At 44.8% G+C, this 19996-nt stretch overlaps 1 protein-coding gene across 6 annotated transcripts in view; it reads left to right on the top strand.

The window, feature by feature from the left end:
* Positions 1 to 19996, top strand: part of PRR5L (proline rich 5 like) — a 44325-nt gene that overhangs the window by 9706 nt on the left and 14623 nt on the right. For 5 of the 6 annotated variants that reach the window (XR_003921480.2, XM_030001530.1, XM_030001539.2 and 2 more), the window contains 4 exons: positions 2455 to 2728; positions 4134 to 4214; positions 7730 to 7778; positions 19502 to 19559. Coding sequence is in view for 5 of the 6 variants with exons in the window: in XM_030001530.1 (XP_029857390.1) it covers positions 2559 to 2728; positions 4134 to 4214; positions 7730 to 7778; positions 19502 to 19559 (358 nt within the window). In the remaining variant the exon portion in view is untranslated. The remainder of the gene's footprint in view (positions 1 to 2454; positions 2729 to 4133; positions 4215 to 7729; positions 7779 to 19501; positions 19560 to 19996) is intronic. The other variant, XM_030001569.1, reaches the window with a different exon arrangement.

Here is a 19996-nt window from a genome sequence, read left to right as displayed (position 1 = left end):
CCTTGGTAAGAAGTGTTCGGGAAATTTGCCTGTGGGACCCTGTGTCATGCCACAGTTCTGCTGCTGTAGAATCAGTCTTGTAAATCCATAGCCCAAGCTCAGGAGAGACATTCCTGATTGTGGTGTTTTACTGCTTGCACAGAATAGGCCAAAGAATTTCCTACACAAACTTGAAATATATGGATATTAAGGCACAGAGGTTGTTCTCCTGATTTACATTTCTGAATTTAAGCTTTCCCCTTGCAACTTAATCTGACTTGAATTAATATAAATGCAGCTTTATAAAATGATTTCATTGCTGGAGAGAGAGATACTTGTATGCACTTACGGCACCTGGACTAGTGATAGGAGGAGGCTTGTGGGCTAGCACAAGCATCTTAACCACTGCTTTCTAGCTCTGTTAAATGCCTACAACTGATCTAAAGTAACACTTGTATTGCATTTTATAGCTCTCAAAAATATATGCTGTTTTCCCTGTGTAAAAATTGTTAAGCTAGACATTTTACTGAACTGCTGGGAGAAGTGAGCTGTCACTCAGCTCCTCATACTGTCAGCTTTGGAACCTGGAGATGACAAACATTGGCACAAGCACTTGTTCTGCAACAGAAACATCCGTTATACTTACGCTTTGTCTCCCAGACACCTTTTGGTATGTTGTGAGAAAAGCCTGCCCTCAACTCTCCAAGGTGCTGTAGCTTTTTTCCTCTGATGATTTCTGATGTGGTTACAATTGCCAATAGAGAAATTGCTGGTAGATTGAAAATGTGTGGGCAATGTCAAATGGACTGTTATTTCAAAATGCACACAGAAGACCCTGCTGATTTGGTTGTATTAGTTTAAATTTATTCTTAATTTCTAAAAGTTATGACTTTTTTTTATTATTATTCATTTAAATTGTAACAGAGCAGGTACAGGATCAACAGATTGCTGCCCTTTCAATCAAGAACAGTCAAGGCTAAGCTCATGTCATGAAAGACTCTCTGGGCTTTGTCATCTTTAAAGACAGCCAGAAGTTGTCTAAAGACAGAAAAAAGTTGCACTTGTAGCCATGTTCCAGTTCCACAAAGATCTGTGCAAACTGTATTTAGCTTGTAGGGGAATAACAAGCATATTTATTTCTTGAATAGCACCAAGAATGATAGTACTGCATGTTTCAGTGCCTAAAAAATGAGGTGTTTTCTCCTTTAACTTCCTCAGCAGCGGGGCGCGCAGTGTCCGTGGCACAGCAAGGGCTTGCGAGAGCTTCATGGTGGTTGATCAGAATCTGACAAGGCCATGCCGAGTCAGGGTAGCAAAGTGGGCTCAGCATGAAATGGGGCTGGCCAGGTGGGAAGAAAGCTGTTCTCTTGCATGTAAAAGAGTTAGTTATGGTTTGGGGAGTGGAAAGAATTTCCTGAAGCCGAGGACTAGTCAAATTAGAAGGGCTGTGCAGATACATGACATTTCTTTGGCTGATCATCTCTCTTTTCACCTTATGCTGAAGATATAGTGGGAAAGAGAAGATTTTGCTTTACATCTTTTGCTTGCGGTTCAGTTACACAACTTTTTTGTTTGGTTTTTTTTTTTTTTTTTCCTCCTTTCTCCCACATCTCCATTCTCCAAACTGCCAGCTACATCTACTGCTTGTATTCGTCTGAAGTGGGAAGATTTCGAAGTACAGAAGCTTTGCCAAAGTTTTTTTTTGTGGTTTTTATCCACACTAACTTCTTCTATTTCTGTGGTTTACTTGGGGCTACATATTCATCTATATGGAGATGATGATCAGAGTGGAAAATACGGGCATTTCGTATTTGGCCTAGCAATTACTTCTCATTCTGTAGAAGACAAAACAAACAAAAATCCTGCTTACTCTTAAAATATCTGGTTGTCAGACCTTTTTTGCAGAAGCTCCCTATTGTATCCTTTTTGTAATGGACTGATAACGAGTGGGTTTATTCCCTTGCACAACACTTCTCAAAAAAAAAAAAAAAAAAGCATTGTGTTTGTCTGTTTATCTTTTCTCCATTGTTCATCGTTTGCTCCTTTCTGGTGAAATAGTTTTCTTTTTTCTTTCTCCAGTTTCTACTATTTTATACACGCTGAATGGCTAACTGTATTTAAAGATATTTGTAAAGTGCCTCTGGCAGAAGAGTTTAGGCACCTCTGTTGCATCTCTGCTAATTGAAATGGAAAGAGAGACCATGCTTGTGTTTCTGGCTGGCTGTGTTGGGTCATTATTTAAGGGGCAAGATGGGGAAGGGGGCTGCTGTTGAAGAACTCCGGCAGATTTGCACAAATTTTCTGTTAACGGGCTAGGATATTTTCTCCCCTCCCTTCTCTGTCTTGCTCTTTTCCTTTCTTTTTGCTTTGCAGGACTGCTTCAGTTCCTTCATCATCTTGCAATGCGTGTCCGTGTCACAACCTGACGCTGCGGCGAACTGCTAGTCCAAGGCTGACTCTTTGCTTTTGCTGCAGGCTGACTCCTCGGGTTTGAAGACTTGTTGACATCACTGAGATTGACGCTTGGACCTTCAAGAGAAGAGACTTTCTGACGGCCCTGCTCCACTCCACCTGACCCTATGACTGGAGGCTTCACCGTAGCTCCATCCTTCGGTCTCCAGTTCCTCAAGATGGGTTCGTTCAGAAGGCCCCGACCTCGCTTCATGAGCTCCCCGGTCCTCAGTGACCTCCCGCGGTTCCAGGCAGCCCGGCAGGCTCTGCAGCTCAGCTCCAACTCTGCCTGGAACAGGTGAGCAGGACCTGCCCTGGCTGAGCTCTCACCCTGCAGCAGCCCCGCGAGGAGGGCCGCCTGTGTCCCATCTTTGTGCTTCAGACCGTTTACGGCTAAGCTCGTCCGTTCATAAGCACGCATGGATTTTTAGCGTGCCCAAGCTTTGCCGGCGTTCAAAGCCTCCGTGGAGGTGAAAAAATTAGACCTCGTAGTGTTCAGCCTGGTTTTTGGCTAACGTTGTTCAGAGGTACTGTCTTGAAGTAAAGCAGAATTGCTCTTTGTTAACAGCTGCATCTTTTAAGTACCATTTAGGAAAACACATTCCTAGTACTGTAACAAAGGCCAGTTTCTTAATGCACAACAGGCATTTATTTGCATATTATGAAGCTTTTACCACAGTCAGGTTCCTCTGACAACTGCTAAGCTTGTGGCTGCTACCAGTATTTCCTATTGACAGCCCAATCCTGTCTACAGTGTGTGTCATGCAGCAATGGCAACTGGAAAAACAACGTGTAGGATCAAGAGTGAGATGTCCTGATCCGATCTAATGGTCTGCTGCTACCAAAAGCGGGTGTTCCCACATTCCCTTCTGCCACCTTGCACTGGCTCTGTGCTCTGCAGACCCCTTTCTCTTGCTGACCTAGCTCAGCTTACTAATGTCGCATGAAAGTAGCCCAGCAAAAACATGGCAGTTTTGTGCCAGGATAGTGAGCTGTGGTCCATGAAGCGTGCAAATGCCACAACTGGCTCAGCAAAGGGAATGCCTTTTAAGCGAAAGGCACCTCCTGTTGTTAGCCATGGCAAGCCTTTAGACCTGCTAAACCATCTTGTATGCAGTCACTTTATGACTTCCTCTGTGCTGGTGAGAGAAGTATGAGTTAGAAGATCCTCCAAGAGCATCTTACAACCATTAACAGGGCTTAAAGTTGGGTCTGACTGCTGTGATGCTGGCTGCAGAACATCTTGCAGCACAGCCACGGTCCTGCCAGACGCTGCAGATCGGGTGGTTCCTGCTAGTGTCACTGCAGACTGCAGTGTGATGTGTTTGGCAGATACTGCCAAAAATCTATGTCTACTCATAGCAGCTAGCCTGCAGCACACAGCAGAGATCCCCTGAACAGTTGTGTTAAAGATGTATCTGGTGTGAAAGTGTTCTTTGTGAACAGTGTCCCTGTCACAACTTTCCCTCGCTTACTTTAGGCACAACTTGGGGTTGGTTCTGCTCTGTCTCCCATGGGAGATGTAGGTAAATAAGTGATGATTTCCAGGGGAGAAAGAATGGAAGAATTTAAGTGCGATTAACCTCTCCACCCCATTATAACCACTCAGCTTTTGGGGGCTAGCTCACATTGTGCTCTGTGTTAAATCATACTGGTGGCTTTTATTTATGGATGGTGTACTGTCTTGTTTCTTTTTTTGGCAGTGTTCAAACAGCAGTGATAAATGTGTTCAAAGGGGGAGGCTTGCAGAACAATGAACTTTACACCCTCAATGAAAATATCAGGTAGGTTGCTGAAATGCATCAAAAGGGATTTTTGTTGCTGCTTGTTTGGTGTTTGCTTGGTTTTATTCCCCTACAGAACTGCAGTTAGAGGATATTGGTGGGAGGAGCAGGGATTGAAGCAAACTTAAGCACAGCTTTGGGGTTTCGGACTAACTTACTACTTTTTTGCTGTTGGGTGGAGTGAATGGCATGGAGCACTTGGGTAGTGTTTCTCTGACTTTTGTGGATGTGTAGCTTTGACAAGGACAGGATGTGTATTGACTTGGATTATAAGGATTTTGTCCCCTCCTAGGGAGTTTGCCTCTTCTGGCTGTTTTTTACACATTTTTATCAGGGCATTTGTGATGGTAATAATATCTCTTTTCTAAACCGAAGCTTCTCAGAACCATGGAGTGTTTAAAATGAAAGCAAAACGCAGCATTTCATTTAAAAGCTTAATCTTCACATGATAATTGCAGAGCAAGACCTGAAAATACGAACCCTGAAGATAAAAAAACTAAAAGCCTAACAAACATTTTCTAACACTGATGCTAGTGATGATTAAAAGTAGAATTTTTTTTTTTAAGCAGGTTTCATGATTATCTGTGGTTTCATTCTGATTATTTGGAAAGTTTGGTTAGCGATAGGACTGTAGAGTAGATAAAGAACAATTTATTCCTGCCTTGGTTCCAAGCGTTGCTAAGAGGAGTATTGTCAGAGCTCATGGATGTAATTCCTCCTCCCTCTCTCTTTCCCACTACATCCATATTCATTCATCATGAATGCTGTCATATAGGTCTCTGCTTCTCCTTTTATATGCCCCCCCCCCCCCATCCCTATTGCATTTTTCCTGAGCGCCAAGATTCAGATGGCAATTTGGGCTAAGCACGTACTACGCAGCAGTCTAAACTACCCCTTTCTCTACTTTCAAAATAAATGCTGCTTGCAGGGCACAAGACTCTGTCCTACTTGGTCTGGTCCCAAAGGCGAAAGTTGAATATAATTCTTTTTGAGAGCTGAGTGAGGGCAGTGTCTCACGCTTTAACAGTATTTTAGTGTGCTCAGGTCAGAAGTCCTCAAGTTAAGTTTAAGTCCTTGGAGCAGTCTTAATTCTCCATGGGATGAGTATTTCTGTACGTGAAAAGAAAAACAAATGTCGTAAGACTTTGGAAATACCCTAGCCCACAGCCTGTTGGCAGGCTTGGGGACCGGCTTTGGGTTCTGTGACTCGTCTGCCAGGCTGTTGCCCGCGGCGGTGGCTGCAGCCTGCTTTCCCTCCCCAGTGCAAGCCGGTGCTCCTTCCCCCCCTTGCGAAAAGGCAGTACGCTGGGCAGAATAGCTGTGTTGCCTGGGCTTGGTAGTGGCTGGACCGTGCTCTCTTCATGGTGGTTCCTGAAGTGGATCTAGGGTGTTGACAGCCAGGTGAAGAACAGGGAAGTCTTTGTGAATCGTGTATGCCTTGTAAGCGGTTCTGGTGGTGGGAGGGGAGACGTCCTCTTCCACGGACAGGCACTCCCAGGCAGCACTTGGAAGCACTCACCTTGAAATACATGATTAATGTTCCTGCAGGTGCCCTGAGCATTGGTTACATCTCCAAATGTCATTCTCTAAATAGGCCACTAACATTCAAGTAGCTCATTAATGCCCGTCTAAGGGGCAAAGCGTATGCATCTGCGTTTACGTTTGTATGCACGCCTGCAGCCTCGCACCTCTGGCTCTTGCTGTAGCTCCCAACACAATGTTAGCTCTGTGTGCGCGAGGTGAATCTCTAGCTTGACTCTGGGCAAAAAGCCAGGCCTGTCAGATGGCCGACTATTGTGTGCCATTAGGTTGAGCTGGTGCATTTTCCTTGTTTGTAGTTCTCCATTCAGCTCCTTGGTGGAAGTTAGCAAATGCACTGCTTTAAGAGACTCACAGATTCTGCACAGCGCTTAGTTATTTCACAGTGCAAAATGCAGGAGAGTTTTAAAGTAGGGATAGTAATGACAGGACCAGGAGATGAGCAGGTGGTAACATTTTGCTCTGGATTGCTGCCACCAAGTTTTTATCTTGCTGTGATTTGATATCATCTCACTGGATACTTTTTTTTTTTTTTTTTTTACTGCTGTGCAAGTCGGTTGTCGCAGCAGGAGGAAATGTGAGAAATGCCATTGGGAGATGGGATTTCAGAAGCAGGAGGTGACCTGGCTGTGATTAGGAGGAGACCCCGTCCCTTGGGTTCTCTCTAGGGTGCAAGCCTCTGGTTGCTGGTCTACCTGTGCGAAGTGAAGTCCTGCCGTGGGCTTGTCAATCAGCTGGTGCAGAGCCCCTTGGATTCTGCTGACGCCGGTGGGAGAGCTTCTGGCAAACAGGCCCCCAAAGACTTATCTGGTTTATTCATCTCATAGAAATAGAAATGTGCTTTGAGGTGGGCGGGGTGAATATAACCGCTCTGAGAGAGAAAGAGTAAAGGCATGTTGGCATGTGAATAAATGTAGAAGTGTTACAAAATGGTTAGGAAGGAAGGTTGCTGTCAAAATTGACTTTCAGCAAAAATTAGGAAAAAAGTGGTGTAGTTTGTTAGTAAGAACCCAGCCTGAGAACTGGATGGTCCCTGATTCAAATGCCGTTTTCGAGCACTCTTGATTATACTTCACGTTGGTGAACAGCAAAACTCTTAGAACAGAAAAAAAAAAAGCAATGTTTTGCAGTGGAAAGTGTTGGGCGACTTTTAAATTTTAGGCAGAATTTACTGCTACAGAATTTATGCTCACAGTCACTGAAAGCTGAAAGTGCAAATGCTCTGAACTTTTGAGTTGGGTTTTTTTATGCTTCTTCTGATGTAAAACAATCCTGATTTTTATATTGGAGTTTTGAAATAGAAATATCTATTAGAATTTAAAACTTTTATCACAGTCCAATTTAAAATCCAACAGTTTTTATCAGAAATACTTGTTTAGAGTGGCTTCTGCCGGCATGTATTTAAAACACCTCTTGTTAAATTTCTAGAATTTCTTTCTTGAAAAATAAGTAAGTTTGTTTGTTTGTTTGTTTTTAAATGCGGTAGTCGTGGGGAAGCTGCAGCTTCTGCTTGTGTGTTTACTTCATTGCTCCTCACCTTATCCTCCCGCCTTCTACTTCCAAGAGGAAAGGAAGTACAGCATTAGGGAGATATGCTATTTTCAGTGAAATGAAAGGCATCTTGGTTTAAACAAAAAGCAGAAAAAATGATGAATTTCAAACTAAATAACTTCAAATTGTCTCCCCAACTTTCTGTGCATTCAGGGGGGTAAATTTTTTTTCGCTTGTTCTAAGTGTATGGCTTATAAATAGAAGACTTCAGGGAAACTGTTTCATTCCTTCATAATTTGAGAATAGCCTTTGTGGGCATTTGTAGAATATACATCTAAATGTAAAAGAAATCTAACTGTGGCCAAAACGACATATTCACATATAGTCACGTATCTTTGGTATGACTGGTAGTAAAGTGCGGCTATACCTGTAAGAAATGACCAGCAATGGCTGTTACTTCATGGCTGCATTCCTTCTGTCTACAGACGGCTGCTGAAGAGTGAACTTGGATCCTTCATCACAGATTACTTCCAGGTATTACATGATTTGCTTGCTTTCTTTTGAGGTTTGATCTCTTCAGCTTTTTAGCCTATGAAAAAATTAGGACCCCTTTTTACATGCACGTAGCCTACTAGTTTCATTTTTGTTTTGCTCCAGAAGATGATGGAGGTATGGACGTTTTTAATGTGGGCCATATAGCCTTGGGAGTAATCATATTTATGGGTGTATGTGCTAAATTAAGGATAATCTTCCTTTGCACTTAGAAAGGCTGCTAGTAGCCTGCCAAGGTCAAGAAGGAATTCATCACTTGAACTTTTTAAAGAAGATGGGTTACCTTTTCATAGTTTTTTTCACCCTTTTTCTCTAGTACAGAGAATTCAGGAGTAGGTTTTCTGCAACAGGGGCCAGCAAAGGGGAAGAGAAAAGATAATGGCTGTCTGTTTTGGGGGGGTGGAGGAGGCAGGGAAGGAAGTCCCTATCAGCAGGAAATCAACCTGGGTACTGTTTGCCTTTTAGTCCCACAAATAGAAATGCAACCTGTGAAGAAGCGAAAGATGAAGGATGAGGGAAGACCTGATCAATCACAAACATGAATAACTGTTATTGCCTTTTACTGATACTGTCCAGATAGACGGAGGTTCAAATGTAACCACATGAAAGTGTGTTGGATGATTTTGAGAGGGCGCTGATGGTTTTCAGTGTTGTAAGTTGTTCCAGTGTAGTGTTGATTAAAAAAAGGAGGAGGCTGCTGAAAACAAGAGGGTTTTCTTCCCTCTGAGTAAGAGAGAGAGAGAGAGGGAAAAAAAAAAAAACATTTCAGTACTTTCTGAAGCGGCTGACGCTGCTGCGTACTGTGCTAACAGCTTAGAAAGGGGAAGAAAAAGACTAGTGTTGTTTCCTATCAGTATTAGATTACATGACTTAAAAAAAATTCCCCATGCTGTGCTATCAAGTGAGAAGCAAACTCCTGCCCCAGGGGTAGTTCTGTTTCACTTCTTTAGACTCTATCTGCACAAGTCATTTACTGGAAAGAGGCGGCTGCTGGCGCTGAATGGCAGGATGGTTCCTAGACCGTGAGTGGGGTCTGGTGGCAGCCCGGCGGAAAGGCTGTGAGCCCGCAGTGCAAAGTGCCTGGCTTAAGTGGAAATCTGCTACTGCTCCTGCTAATTTAAAAACAGGCAAATGAAAGTGGCGAATTGAAATGTGAAGGGTCTTGATCAGGTACCCATGTCCTACCGTGTTAGGCACGGCGTGCGAGGCTGCAATAAATAGGAAATGTCCAGAGGCAACTTCATGCACCTGTAAGCCTGAACGGAGCTGAGCATGGACCGAGGGATGCGAGGTGCTGACGTACGACTGTTATCTGGTTCTGTAAAGTCAGAGTGTACTGAAAGAGGCCTGGGTGGGTTCCAGCACTGAGCGAGACACAGCTGCATCGTGTCGCTGCGCAAGAGGAGCTGACGACTGCTGGTAGGACCGGATGGCTCCCAGCGCTGGGGTTTGGATGGGTTGCTCTCTTCCTCCAGACTGTAAACCTCAAGCCTGCCACAGTCACGCCGGGGCTAGTGGCATTAGCTGAGTCTCCTTAGATCTCAGTAGCAGAGCTGACGACTGAAGAGACTGCTTAGACTACAGCCTGCTCGCTGCTGGAGGCTGGAGATCTGTGTTGCATCCCTCTTAGCAAGCTGAGGGCATCTGGTCTTGTCCTGGGAGAAGGATCTGATCACCAGCACTGTTTTCTGCAAAAGCAGGAGCAAGAACTGTGCTCTTTCACCCCAATGGCAGGGCTGTACTGTGTCAGCCACAGGCTGCAGTGGCAACGTAGGTACTCAGCACTACGCTACTGCCCAGAGAGTGGTGGCCTTTGCCTTGAGAGCGTGCAGTGCAAGGGCTTGGCTGTGCTTACTTCTGAGTTTGTTTTTCTGTCAGTCTGTCTGTCCACACTTGTGCAAATACCTCAGCCTATACGTATGAGTTCACCGGCAGCTGTTCTCCCACTGAAGCCACAGGGACTCGAATTTAATTTCTGGGATTTTTTTTTTTTGCTCAATGTTAAAAGGAGTAACTTGGCATCTGTCAGACTTAGCCTGAAGTAAAACTCTTGGTGCTGGCAAGCCATGAGACAAACTGTGAGACAAAGGCTATTGTAGGAAGTGAGCTTTTTTCCCTGCTGTGAGGTAAGATGCAGACTTATTTCTGATTCTAGACTGACAGTGCGTGGCAGCGATAAAAGTTACTACTCCCTCCTGAATGTCTTTACTCAAAAATCCTTGGGCGGTGGAGTGGGGCAAGATTATTCATGTGCCAAAGAAGGGCTGACAACATTATTTTATTTGTTTGTGGGTTCAGTTTCACTGCTGATGCCAGCTGATTGACGGCAATACTGCTGCCACCAAAATGAGCAGAGTTGAATCAGGCTGCTGATTTGGGTGAAAAATAACCTTGGGGGAAAAAAAAAAAGTTTTCAACTACTTCCTTTGACTTGTTGTGCTCATCACCTCTGACATGGGGGAGGTGATGGGAGCAGGTCGCCAGGATGGGGAGTGGAGTGGAAGTGCATCTTTCGGCAGCGACTTCCTCCTCCATCTGTTAAAGCCCACTGAAAAGCTATCCTGAGAACCAAGTTTGCTGTTCTCTTAGGTTGAAATGGACCTTAAAGTATCTGCTTTCATGTGTACCCAGGCAGTTTCAAATATCCTAGCAGCAATTAGAGCAACTAACTGGATCATGTAATATTTTGATGTGATAAATTGACTTAAAAGTTTCCCATTTCTTATACCACAGCACTTGTAACAGGAGCCACTAAGATAATTTTTAAAATCACATTTTCCATGGTTTTAAGAGTTCTGGCTCTTACATGACGTATATTTTATACATGCACAATTTTTCTAACCACTGAATATTTAAGACTAAAATGGTGCAGAGCTTTTATAGTGAGACAAATCTACCTTTGTGATCTTGATTTGACTTGATTACTCACAAGTCCTTTTCACCAACAGTCATGCAAATTACTAGTGTTTAGATCCTAAAGTTGCTGAAGGAATGTTTAGGAAATGGATGGGGTTTAGGCAGTCTTTCTCTGCTACCGAACCATCATCATACCAGATGAGTTACTGAGTCTGTTTTGTGTTTGAAAGAGAAATGTTAATTCCTGTAAGGGTTTCGGTGGGAACTCAGATATTTCATTCTGAAGTGATCTGTGTTTATAAATCTTCTGTTTTAGCAAGCCTATTATATATACAAGCCATCTCCTTGGATCAGAGTCTGAGTGCAAATGCCAGATAGTTGGGACTCGTAATATTTACTGCAGATCTGCCTGAAAGCAATGCTTCGTGCTCCGGGTTTTCCAGTACTGACTTTGCCCACGAACTGATCCGATGGTTTCCTGCTGCTGAAAAGAGAAACTTTGTGCCCACCCCTCTGCTCAGTAACCCAGCAGGGCACCATGGTTCTCTGGTGGTCAGCTGAACTGTAACAGGGAGGAATCCTATGATCGTGGAAAGTAAGAGGCTGGGATTTGGAGGAACAGGGTGTATTGGTGATTGGGACTTCTCTGGGGCAGCTGTAAGATTTTTCAGATAAGCTCCCTTATTTTCATGCTGTCTGACCCTCGTGGTTGTGGAGAAAATTTTTGAAATATTTTGAAATATTTTTTGAAACTAGTGAGCGTTGATAAATTGAGGCATTATCTTCCTGATTCTGCAAACAGCCTGAAACAAAACCTTTGGAAAGGATGAACTGTTTCTTTTCACTCTCTGGAGGCTTGTTAATCTCGAAACTCACAGGGGAAAATGGAAATACTAGCTATTTCACAGCTAACCACTTTAGCAGAACTGCCCTGTTTATGCATATTAACTCCAAACTGTCTCCTCCGGAGGTGGAGAGACCTGATCTCTTCCCAAGCACCGTAACATCTCCCAGCGCCCACGGGCTGCACATGCAGAAAGTCAGACGCCCAGCGTTGACGCCTCTCCCGCCTGACATCCTCTGCCCGCGCCGGCAGAGCTGGTACCCGAGGGACGGCGAGTGGACTGTGTTTCCTCACTTAACCCGACGAGAGCTTTGATGTCTTAAAACCAGAAGCAAAGCTGTTACATAATTTCCAGCCCGCTGCAGCGAAGAGCCGCCGGAGGCAACAAGTCCTGACTCAGAATCAGGCCCGGCTTTCTGTTTGCATGCAAAACCATAGAAACTGCAACGTGCGAGCCACCTGTGTTGCTGGGGTGTCGAGCAAAATCGAAATAGTGAGATGATAGCGGGGAGCTGTGAAAGTAAGCAGCAGCAGCGACCAGGCAAGCCGGGATCCAAGCCGAAACTGCTTTTGTCCTCGCCCTTCAGAGCGGTCAGGAGTAGGACTGGTGAACCTTGCTGTGGTCAGAGTCCCTCTCGCTGTAGGTTAGCTGGCTGTGCCGGGCGGCTGCAGTGGTAGGGAGACACACGCGCTCCTCCCTCTGCTGTGGCACCGTAAAGCTTTTGCTGCATTTCTTTCTGGGACTCCAGCCCATCCAGCATCCCTCGTGACGCGTCCTCTCCTCGGAAAGGCTGCTTTATAAAGCCACGCTAACAGCTGAAAATGCTGCGTGTCCCTCTCTCCTGCTTAGTCAAAGAGAAAAAACCTGGTGCACGTGACATTTCTTTCCTTGGCGCCAGGTTTCTACTTCTACCTGTTTCGCAGCAAGGCAAGGCAAGAGTTGTGTAGGTTTTTGGAGTGACGGTTATCGCTGGATAAAGGCAGCGCTAGCTCTTCTCTGGCCAAGTGCTGTCTCCTGCCTGCTGCCAGCGGCTGCAGCAGCTCGGCCGCTGCCCAAGGGGAGAGAATTCACACTTGTGTGATTTGCAGAGCTCAGCCATATGTCTGCAATAATCTTTTGGGTCAAGCTGGTCTTTATAATTGTATTTCTCTCCTCGCTGGCTGGGAACCCCTGTTCACGCAGGTCTGCTAATCATTTCTGCTTCATCGGGCGCTTTCTAGGACTGAGCTTTCATGGACCAGCTCCAGAGACTCCGTAGCAACCGCCCAGCTTCGTTATCACGGACGAGGTCACCCAGCCAAGCGGAGGACCTAGTCCTGGGTGGCAGTGGCAGCAGGGACGCCTGCTTTCGGGTCCCGCACACCTCGGCTCTGTAGACGTGCGTGATTCACTTCAAACGGTGCCCGGCTGCTAACGCTCAAAGCGTGGCGTGGGACGGCGACCGTGCCCTGGCTAAGCAGGGCTCCCGCCTGGACTGGTGACTCGCCAGTCCAGAGGCGGGGAAGCCGGCCGCGGGATTTTCCCATAGCTGCTGTCTCACTGGCGCGTCGTGGTCTAGATCGTGGCAGTGCTGCCTGCTCGGTCTGCCTGGTCTGCTCGCCTTCTTACTCTCCCTGCCTCACTTTCTCTCTTTAAGTGGGCTTTCTTTTTTACCTGTTTTGAACAAAGCTGTCTCTAGAAGAGTCATTTTAGGATGTTACTTCATATTTATCTTGCAATTTGTTCTCTGTGTAGGAACGAAATGATCTCTATGCTTCTGTCACTATTTCCCCTCTTTCTAGAGAAGGAAAAAAGGATGGGGGGATGCTCCGGGTATGAGATGCTGCAGCTCACACAGATTTGCATTTTGTAAAACACTGCCAAGAAGTAGGTAGGTGTTTGTGTGCAGCTGGCAATAGCTTTGTAGAAAATACTTGTCGAGTAGGTTTGGGTGATGCTTTCTTTTCTCAAATTAACATCAGATTATCCAAGAAATGGTGTCTATGCGCTTGCAGAGCCTGTCAAAGTGTGGTTTAATGCTAGAACACAAAGCCTTAGTTGGCTAGAAGAGGGGGCTGCATTTAAGAAATGCTGTAAAGTGTTGAAGAAAAACTGGGTTTTTTCACCCAGCAAAATGGGGTCAATTATTTTGATTTTGCTCTGAATCAGCTTACTCCCATTCCAAGCTTATGTTTTTGTTTGATGAACTAGTATTAATTTGTTAATTTTAATGTGGCTTTTTAAAGGCATACTGGCCATATTTGGCTTGGAGGCATGAAGGGAAAACAGAATTTGACTGTCATTAAGTGGGTGTTCATGTAAACTTCCCACCTTCAAGAGTAGTGGCTTATTGGGAAACAGTGATATTTTTGATTAGCAGGAGAATTCCTTTGTGCCTTGCTACACTGCAGAGATACGGCTTTCAGATGAGATGTGAAGTCTCCTGTGATGGCTTGAGCCTCCTTGATGTTTTCTGTGGAGCTGCTGCCAAAACTACTTAGCTGCTTTTTGCCGCCCTTCGGCTTGAATGTACCACCCGCAGCCCAGCAAGCCGTGCTAGTGGCAGGGCTATCACCCCAAAATCTCTCCTGTTGGTTCTGCCTGGAGGCCGTCACCGCCACCAGGCTGCCGGCAGAGTGCTCCCAACAGGCAACATCTAATTTGCCTCTGGCAGAGTCAGATGGGTACCATTTTGCCCGGATCATCGCGGGTGCCCTCCCAGCAAGGGCCTCCGTGGCCCCCGTTGGGGATGACCAGCTCCTGACAAGGTGGAGGGAGGGAGGGAGAAGGTGCCCGTCACTGCTGGCACTGCTGGTTTGGGAGAGGAACCCAACTGCTGCGCCTGGGACAGCTTCCACCTTCACCCATTGTGCTGGGGGAACTGGAATTGCTCCTCTGGGTACGGATGGAGAAACTCGCCTCCATTTCTCTAACAGGGGAGGGGAAAATATCCGTGCCGGGAAAAAGAAGGAATTAACTGGAAAGTGTCTATGTTTACAGCATAGTGTGTGACTGCCTTCAGCTTTTTTTTTTTATTCCCAGTGATTTCAGTGCAGCTTACTTTGCAAGAGTAGCAAGCACATGCGTGTTGTAGGACAGTCTCTGCTAAGGAAAAAATGAAAAGTGATTTTTCCGGAGCTTTGAATCCTGTCTTCTAAAATTCAGGGCATTTGAAAACTTACTTAAAGGCTTTGTTTGCTGTACTTCTTGGTGGTATACCTGAAACAGCTATTGTGGTTTTCTGAGAAAAGTAGGGGGGGTTTCAACCTGCGAGACTTTACAAGCTCACTTCTATCTGCTGCAAAACATCTCTCCAAATTTCTCGACAGCACGTTCGCGTGGGGGGTTAACCCGGGGCTTTACTTCTCTGCAGTGCATGCTTCACCCTCGCAAGAGCAAGGGCAGGTTTGCAGCACCCGCAGGGAGCGTATAGCAGCCGGTGGTGTCCCAACAGCAGGGTGAGGACTTCACCCTGGGGATCCAGGGAAAGCTAGTTCGGGAAGGGAATAACTGCCTCCCCAAGCGCCCAGTTCAGCTGTAATTGCGAAGAGACGGAAGGTGGCAGCTAAACTTTTTCAAATAAATGTGCCCTTCAAGCTCACTTGGTGTGAGTCTTTATCTGGTCTTGCTTGCAAAGAAAAGATTTATTTTTCCTCTTAGCTCTGTGCCTCTGTGTTGCCTCTGGCAACCAGGGATAAGGCAGTAAAATGAGACTTGTAATCTAGACAAGGTCTGATACAGACCTCCACTGTGGCTGCGTTTATTAGATTTGTCAGCAAACCCTGTAGGGTTTTTTAATGAAAATTCACCTGTCTGTCTTGATCTGAAGGGGTAATGTTCAGACTGAATCCATTTCTGAGCCTGTGACTTTAGCAGAAAAGACAGATAAATAAAATTTCCAGATATTTTTAAGATGGGGAGAAGGGAAATGAAGTGTGGTGGTGGTTGTTTTTTATTTATTTTTTTTTAAAGTCTCTCTCTTCCACAGGAAAAGGGAAAATTTGAGAGGATAATTGAAACATCTGCAGTAACTACAGGGAGCTAAGCTTTTTTTTTTTTTTTTTTTTAGAAACCTTAGGAATGAGATGATGCAATCTATTTAGCACATGGAATTACTGATAATACATTCATAAGAGCATTATAAATTGTTTACTACAGAGTAATGATTAATATACGTATTTTTAATAAATAGAGCTGTGCTGCCCATAAAGGTGTACCAGTGTGTATTTGGTTTGCTGACATAGCTGTAAAATACAAAAAAACCCACTTTCTGAAAGTAGAAAGCATCAATAATACTAACTTACAAGCAAAGTAGCTGGAAAATTGTATTCACAGTGCTCAGGAAGCATATGTAAGTTGAAACCTAATGTTCTAGTGCAGCTAGAGAAGGAATTAATATTCTTTGAGAGAAACACAAGAAAATAGGCGTGACACCCTCATATATATATGCGTATATACTTTTTATTATATAGTAGTTTAAAATGACACAGTATTAAAAACCAGCTGTATATTTTCCCCTGCAATATATGAGAGGTAATTACCTTGAGCTTTAGGTTGAAAAATAAAGAATTTAAGTACTTAACTAATAAACTGAAAGCATTTGGAGGGATTAAAGTGCAATATCACTCCAAACATTATCTTATTGTTCAGGCAGAAAAATATTTACAGCGTAAGTGGGTTTCACTTATTTTTTCCCCTCATAATTTTTTTCCATTCCAGATTTCTTCCTCCCTCCTTTTTCACTTTGTTTTTTTTTCCTCAAAGTCTTTTTGTGTTGTTGTTGGCCAGAGTCTAGTATGTGTAGTCATTTACTTCTGCTGAACAAATGTAAAATTTGAATGGAGATCCCAACAACTTCACATTTCCCTCCAAAGCCTATATTTCTGCTAGAGAAGCTTTGCAAAATAGTCACCTTCCATTAGTTGATAACAACGTTTGGAAACGTTGGAGTTTTTTTTCATCGTGTGAACATATTTATCCAACTTGCTAATTGCTGGCATCGTTGCCCAGGTGTCTCCCAGGCACGTTCTCTTTGCAGCTCGCCCATCCTTTGGCAGCCCCGTTCCTCCCGCGCTCTGCCGGGACCTCCGGCTTTCTCTTTCTCTCAACCCGAGCTCTCACCCGACCTGAGGAGCGAGCCCTAGACAAAGCCCCCCAGCCATTAAAAATTTCTCATTTACAAGTTGCCTCTACTCCCTGCAGCTTCCTTTCACAGCCCTTTGTCACGTCGGTGATGATGAATAAATTGGAAAATAGGTTTCCGCAGGAAGGCGGGGGGGAAAGCCAGAATCCAAAAAACCACAGAAAGTGGACTTTTTTTCAGAATAAACGTATGGGGTTTTGGCTAAAAAAAGTAAGCTGTTGTAAGCAGGGTGGGATCCCACCAGTCACAGAGGTGGCGGGAGCCACCGGTCCCTCAGGGGTGCGTGTGCTGCTGGAGGTTCTTCCACTCCTGCGGACCCGGGTGGGCACTGGTGTCGTGGAAGGGGTCAGCGAAGACGGAGTCGTACCCTCCTGAACAGGCAACCACGCGCTACACAAGGCCTAGAAGCGTCTGCGGTATTGCCAGAGAGCTCTGCTTTCTACCTGTCGGCTTCCACAGCTTTTCAGCTGCGCTTAATGAGTCGTTTGTACACTGTAAGCAGGTTCGGAAGGTCACATGCAAAAGTGCTTTGGGTTCTCCACATGGTCAACTGTGTGCAGCATAGCAATTTTAGCATGTTCCTCTGACAAACAGGGCTGTTCAAGTCGGCTCTGGTTCCTGGGCTGAAATTCCTAGGATTGGTTAATAGTATAGTATTGAAATTTGTTTATAGCCTGACTGTACTGCGTGGGTAGGATTGCTTTTGTACTCTGCTAGAGCTAGTAGAGGTCAAAGTCTTCTGACTTGGATGGGCGGTTCAAATAATACAGTTTCATCCCATGTGTTGTTCCTAAAATGCTCTGGTTTTGTTGTGTAACTAATTTAAAAGGAAACTAAATTCTACATTATTTTGGGAATAAGAGCATGTTAAATATTTTTGGGTTTGAATTCTGAAAAAAAAGCCACCTGCTAGCGGGGCCAAATTACCTTAATTACAAGCATGAGCATTAATTATTTTTCCCTTGTATGCACTATACAAAATTTAACCGTTATTGCTACTAACAGAGCTTATGGTGAACTGGATGGGCATTCCTCCTTATGTCATGACTGAACTCTGGATACACATTAGGGGATGCAGGATTTTTTTTTTTTAAAGTAGTGCCTCAAAAGTACTTACATCTGACTCATTTAAGACAAGTAAGCCATTGTAGCAAAACATGAGTCAGTGTTTTAATGTGGATAAAGTAGCCATGAGATGGGACAACAGCCAAGGAAAGGTACCTGTTTCCTCTCTGCTGTGTAATACCATGCTTTTTTCACACCACAAAGAAGACAACATCCATACAGTCTTGTCTTGAGATGAAACTTTTCATCATTTTTTTCATGAAACCTACCTGACAGCTTTCTGAATATAAATTCTCCACTGGGAAAATGCATCCAGAGATGTTTCCTTACTGATAGGATGTGTGATGGTCTCTTCAGTCCCTCAGCCTCAACCTACTTGGAGAAGACTTCTGGAGCCTGTTTGATTAGATACTGTTTAACAAAGAGCTCTTCCTTTTCAGTGACGTCTGATGCTAGCAAGTAGGACTCTTGAGTGTACCAGTACAAGCGGAGAATGTCACAGAGCAACATTTCCTTCTTTTTACTCCCTTCAACAGCACCCCAGCTGAGCATTGCTTCTTGTCGTAGGGAGGATGCAGAGGTGTGCTGCTCTCTTTGGGGTGGCTTACAACCTGCTTGTGGGTGCCACGAACGAGCCAGCCCGGTTTATGGTTGCAGGAGGCAGGTCTACCATCCAGAGCAGCAGCACAAGGGCAGGTGGGTGGTATGGCAGCTCATCGGGAGGCCGTGGTGGTGTTCAGGCAGTGGTGTGACAGCAGCGTCCATTGGGACTGAAAAAAGCTGTGCCTTGCTCCTCAGCTGATGGAAGGTTGAAAGGTGCGACTTTGACCTGGTTAGCCATTACAAAAACATGCTGGAGGATGAACGTGAGAGAGAGAGGTCTCTGAATATTGTGCGCTACCCTGATACCGAATCCTTTCAGGGGGACAGAAGGCTTTATTCTCTGTCAATATGATCTCTATGGTAGGACTGAACCTCTTAGGATGCAGCAACAGCGTGTTATGTGGTGATAGCAGCTTCTTTCTCTGGGATTCTCAAAGATTTTCAGAATAACTGATTCTCTAGTGCTGTTGGGAGAACAAAAATGTAGGTGGTTTTTTTGCACCGCTTTTATGTTTGGGGAAATGGGAACAGAAAGCTTACCAGATATTTAGATGTCCCAAACTGCAGAAAGGCACATTGATATCTTGATCTGTCTGGTCTGTGACAGTTAAGTTTATCTAGAAAGACTAGCTCCTGCCGCTTCTTCTGCAGCTTGAGACTGCATACTGAGATGATCCAACTGCTCAATATAGCAAAAAAAAATAGCCTTATAGAAAGATAATAGGTAGGAATAGAGAAGTAAGGGTTAGGGAGCTGAACTGGCTTACTGTGCAGTCAGGCAAGCACTGAGCTAGTACAAAGGAAGAAGAGAGTGGGACATTTTGGTAGCATTTGGCCCTTTGATCACTTCCGTCATATGGCTGAGGTACAGCTTATGTGGCTGCACTCTTATGCTAAGAACCATTTTATTTTCCTGACTCCCTCCCTGTGACCCAGGACAGGTCCTTCCTCCCCACTTCTGGCAGGTGTTTTAACTATCTGCGGTGTCTGTTGTGTTCTCATGTATGACTGAACAAGACAGGGTTAATGAATGTGCAGCACTCATAATGAGACCAGGTCTGGTGGCAGTGCTGGGAGAAAGTGCTACGATTTGACTAATCTTTAGATAACTGCATGTAAAGTGGATAACGTCTCAAAAAAATTTATTCTTCCATGTTTATTTTAAATGTCAGAAAAGGCAAAAATGCATGTCTCTCTCTCTTCTTTCTTGGCAGAACCAGCTCCTTGCGAAAGGCTTGCTGTTTATAGAGGAGAAGGTTAAGCTGTGTGAAGGCAAGTATAGTAAGAAACCCGTTCTGGAAGGGAGTTGTGCTTTGACGTTTGGTCAGACAAGATGATTTGCATATCTGGAAAGCGTACAGACCTTTCTGGTACTGTCTTAGGGCATCACAGCCTCTCAGGAGCCAGGTTGCACTGCAGCCCTTGTGAGGCTTGAGGGATGGTGGGCTGTTTGAATAGCCACGTAGCTGCTACACTCCCACCAGCCATGGCTTCTTCATGAGAGCAGGAACGTGAGTCTCGTGGCAGTTGAACCTGGGCTCAACGCAGTTCTGGGCTTGACATGGATCCTGTTGCAAAACTGCTGAGAGCTGCCTTCTGCCTTTTATTTCTCAATGTGATTTGCAGCTCAATGTAAGCACGATTTTGGTTACTGTGTCATGCTTTTGAGAGCTGAACTAACAGGTTTTGTGTAAATTTAAAGAAAAAAC

This window comes from Aquila chrysaetos, chromosome 2, assembly GCF_900496995.4.
Source record: "Aquila chrysaetos chrysaetos chromosome 2, bAquChr1.4, whole genome shotgun sequence".
Classification (NCBI taxonomy): Eukaryota; Metazoa; Chordata; class Aves; order Accipitriformes; family Accipitridae; genus Aquila; species Aquila chrysaetos.
This window is presented reverse-complemented; position numbering and strand designations above follow the sequence as displayed.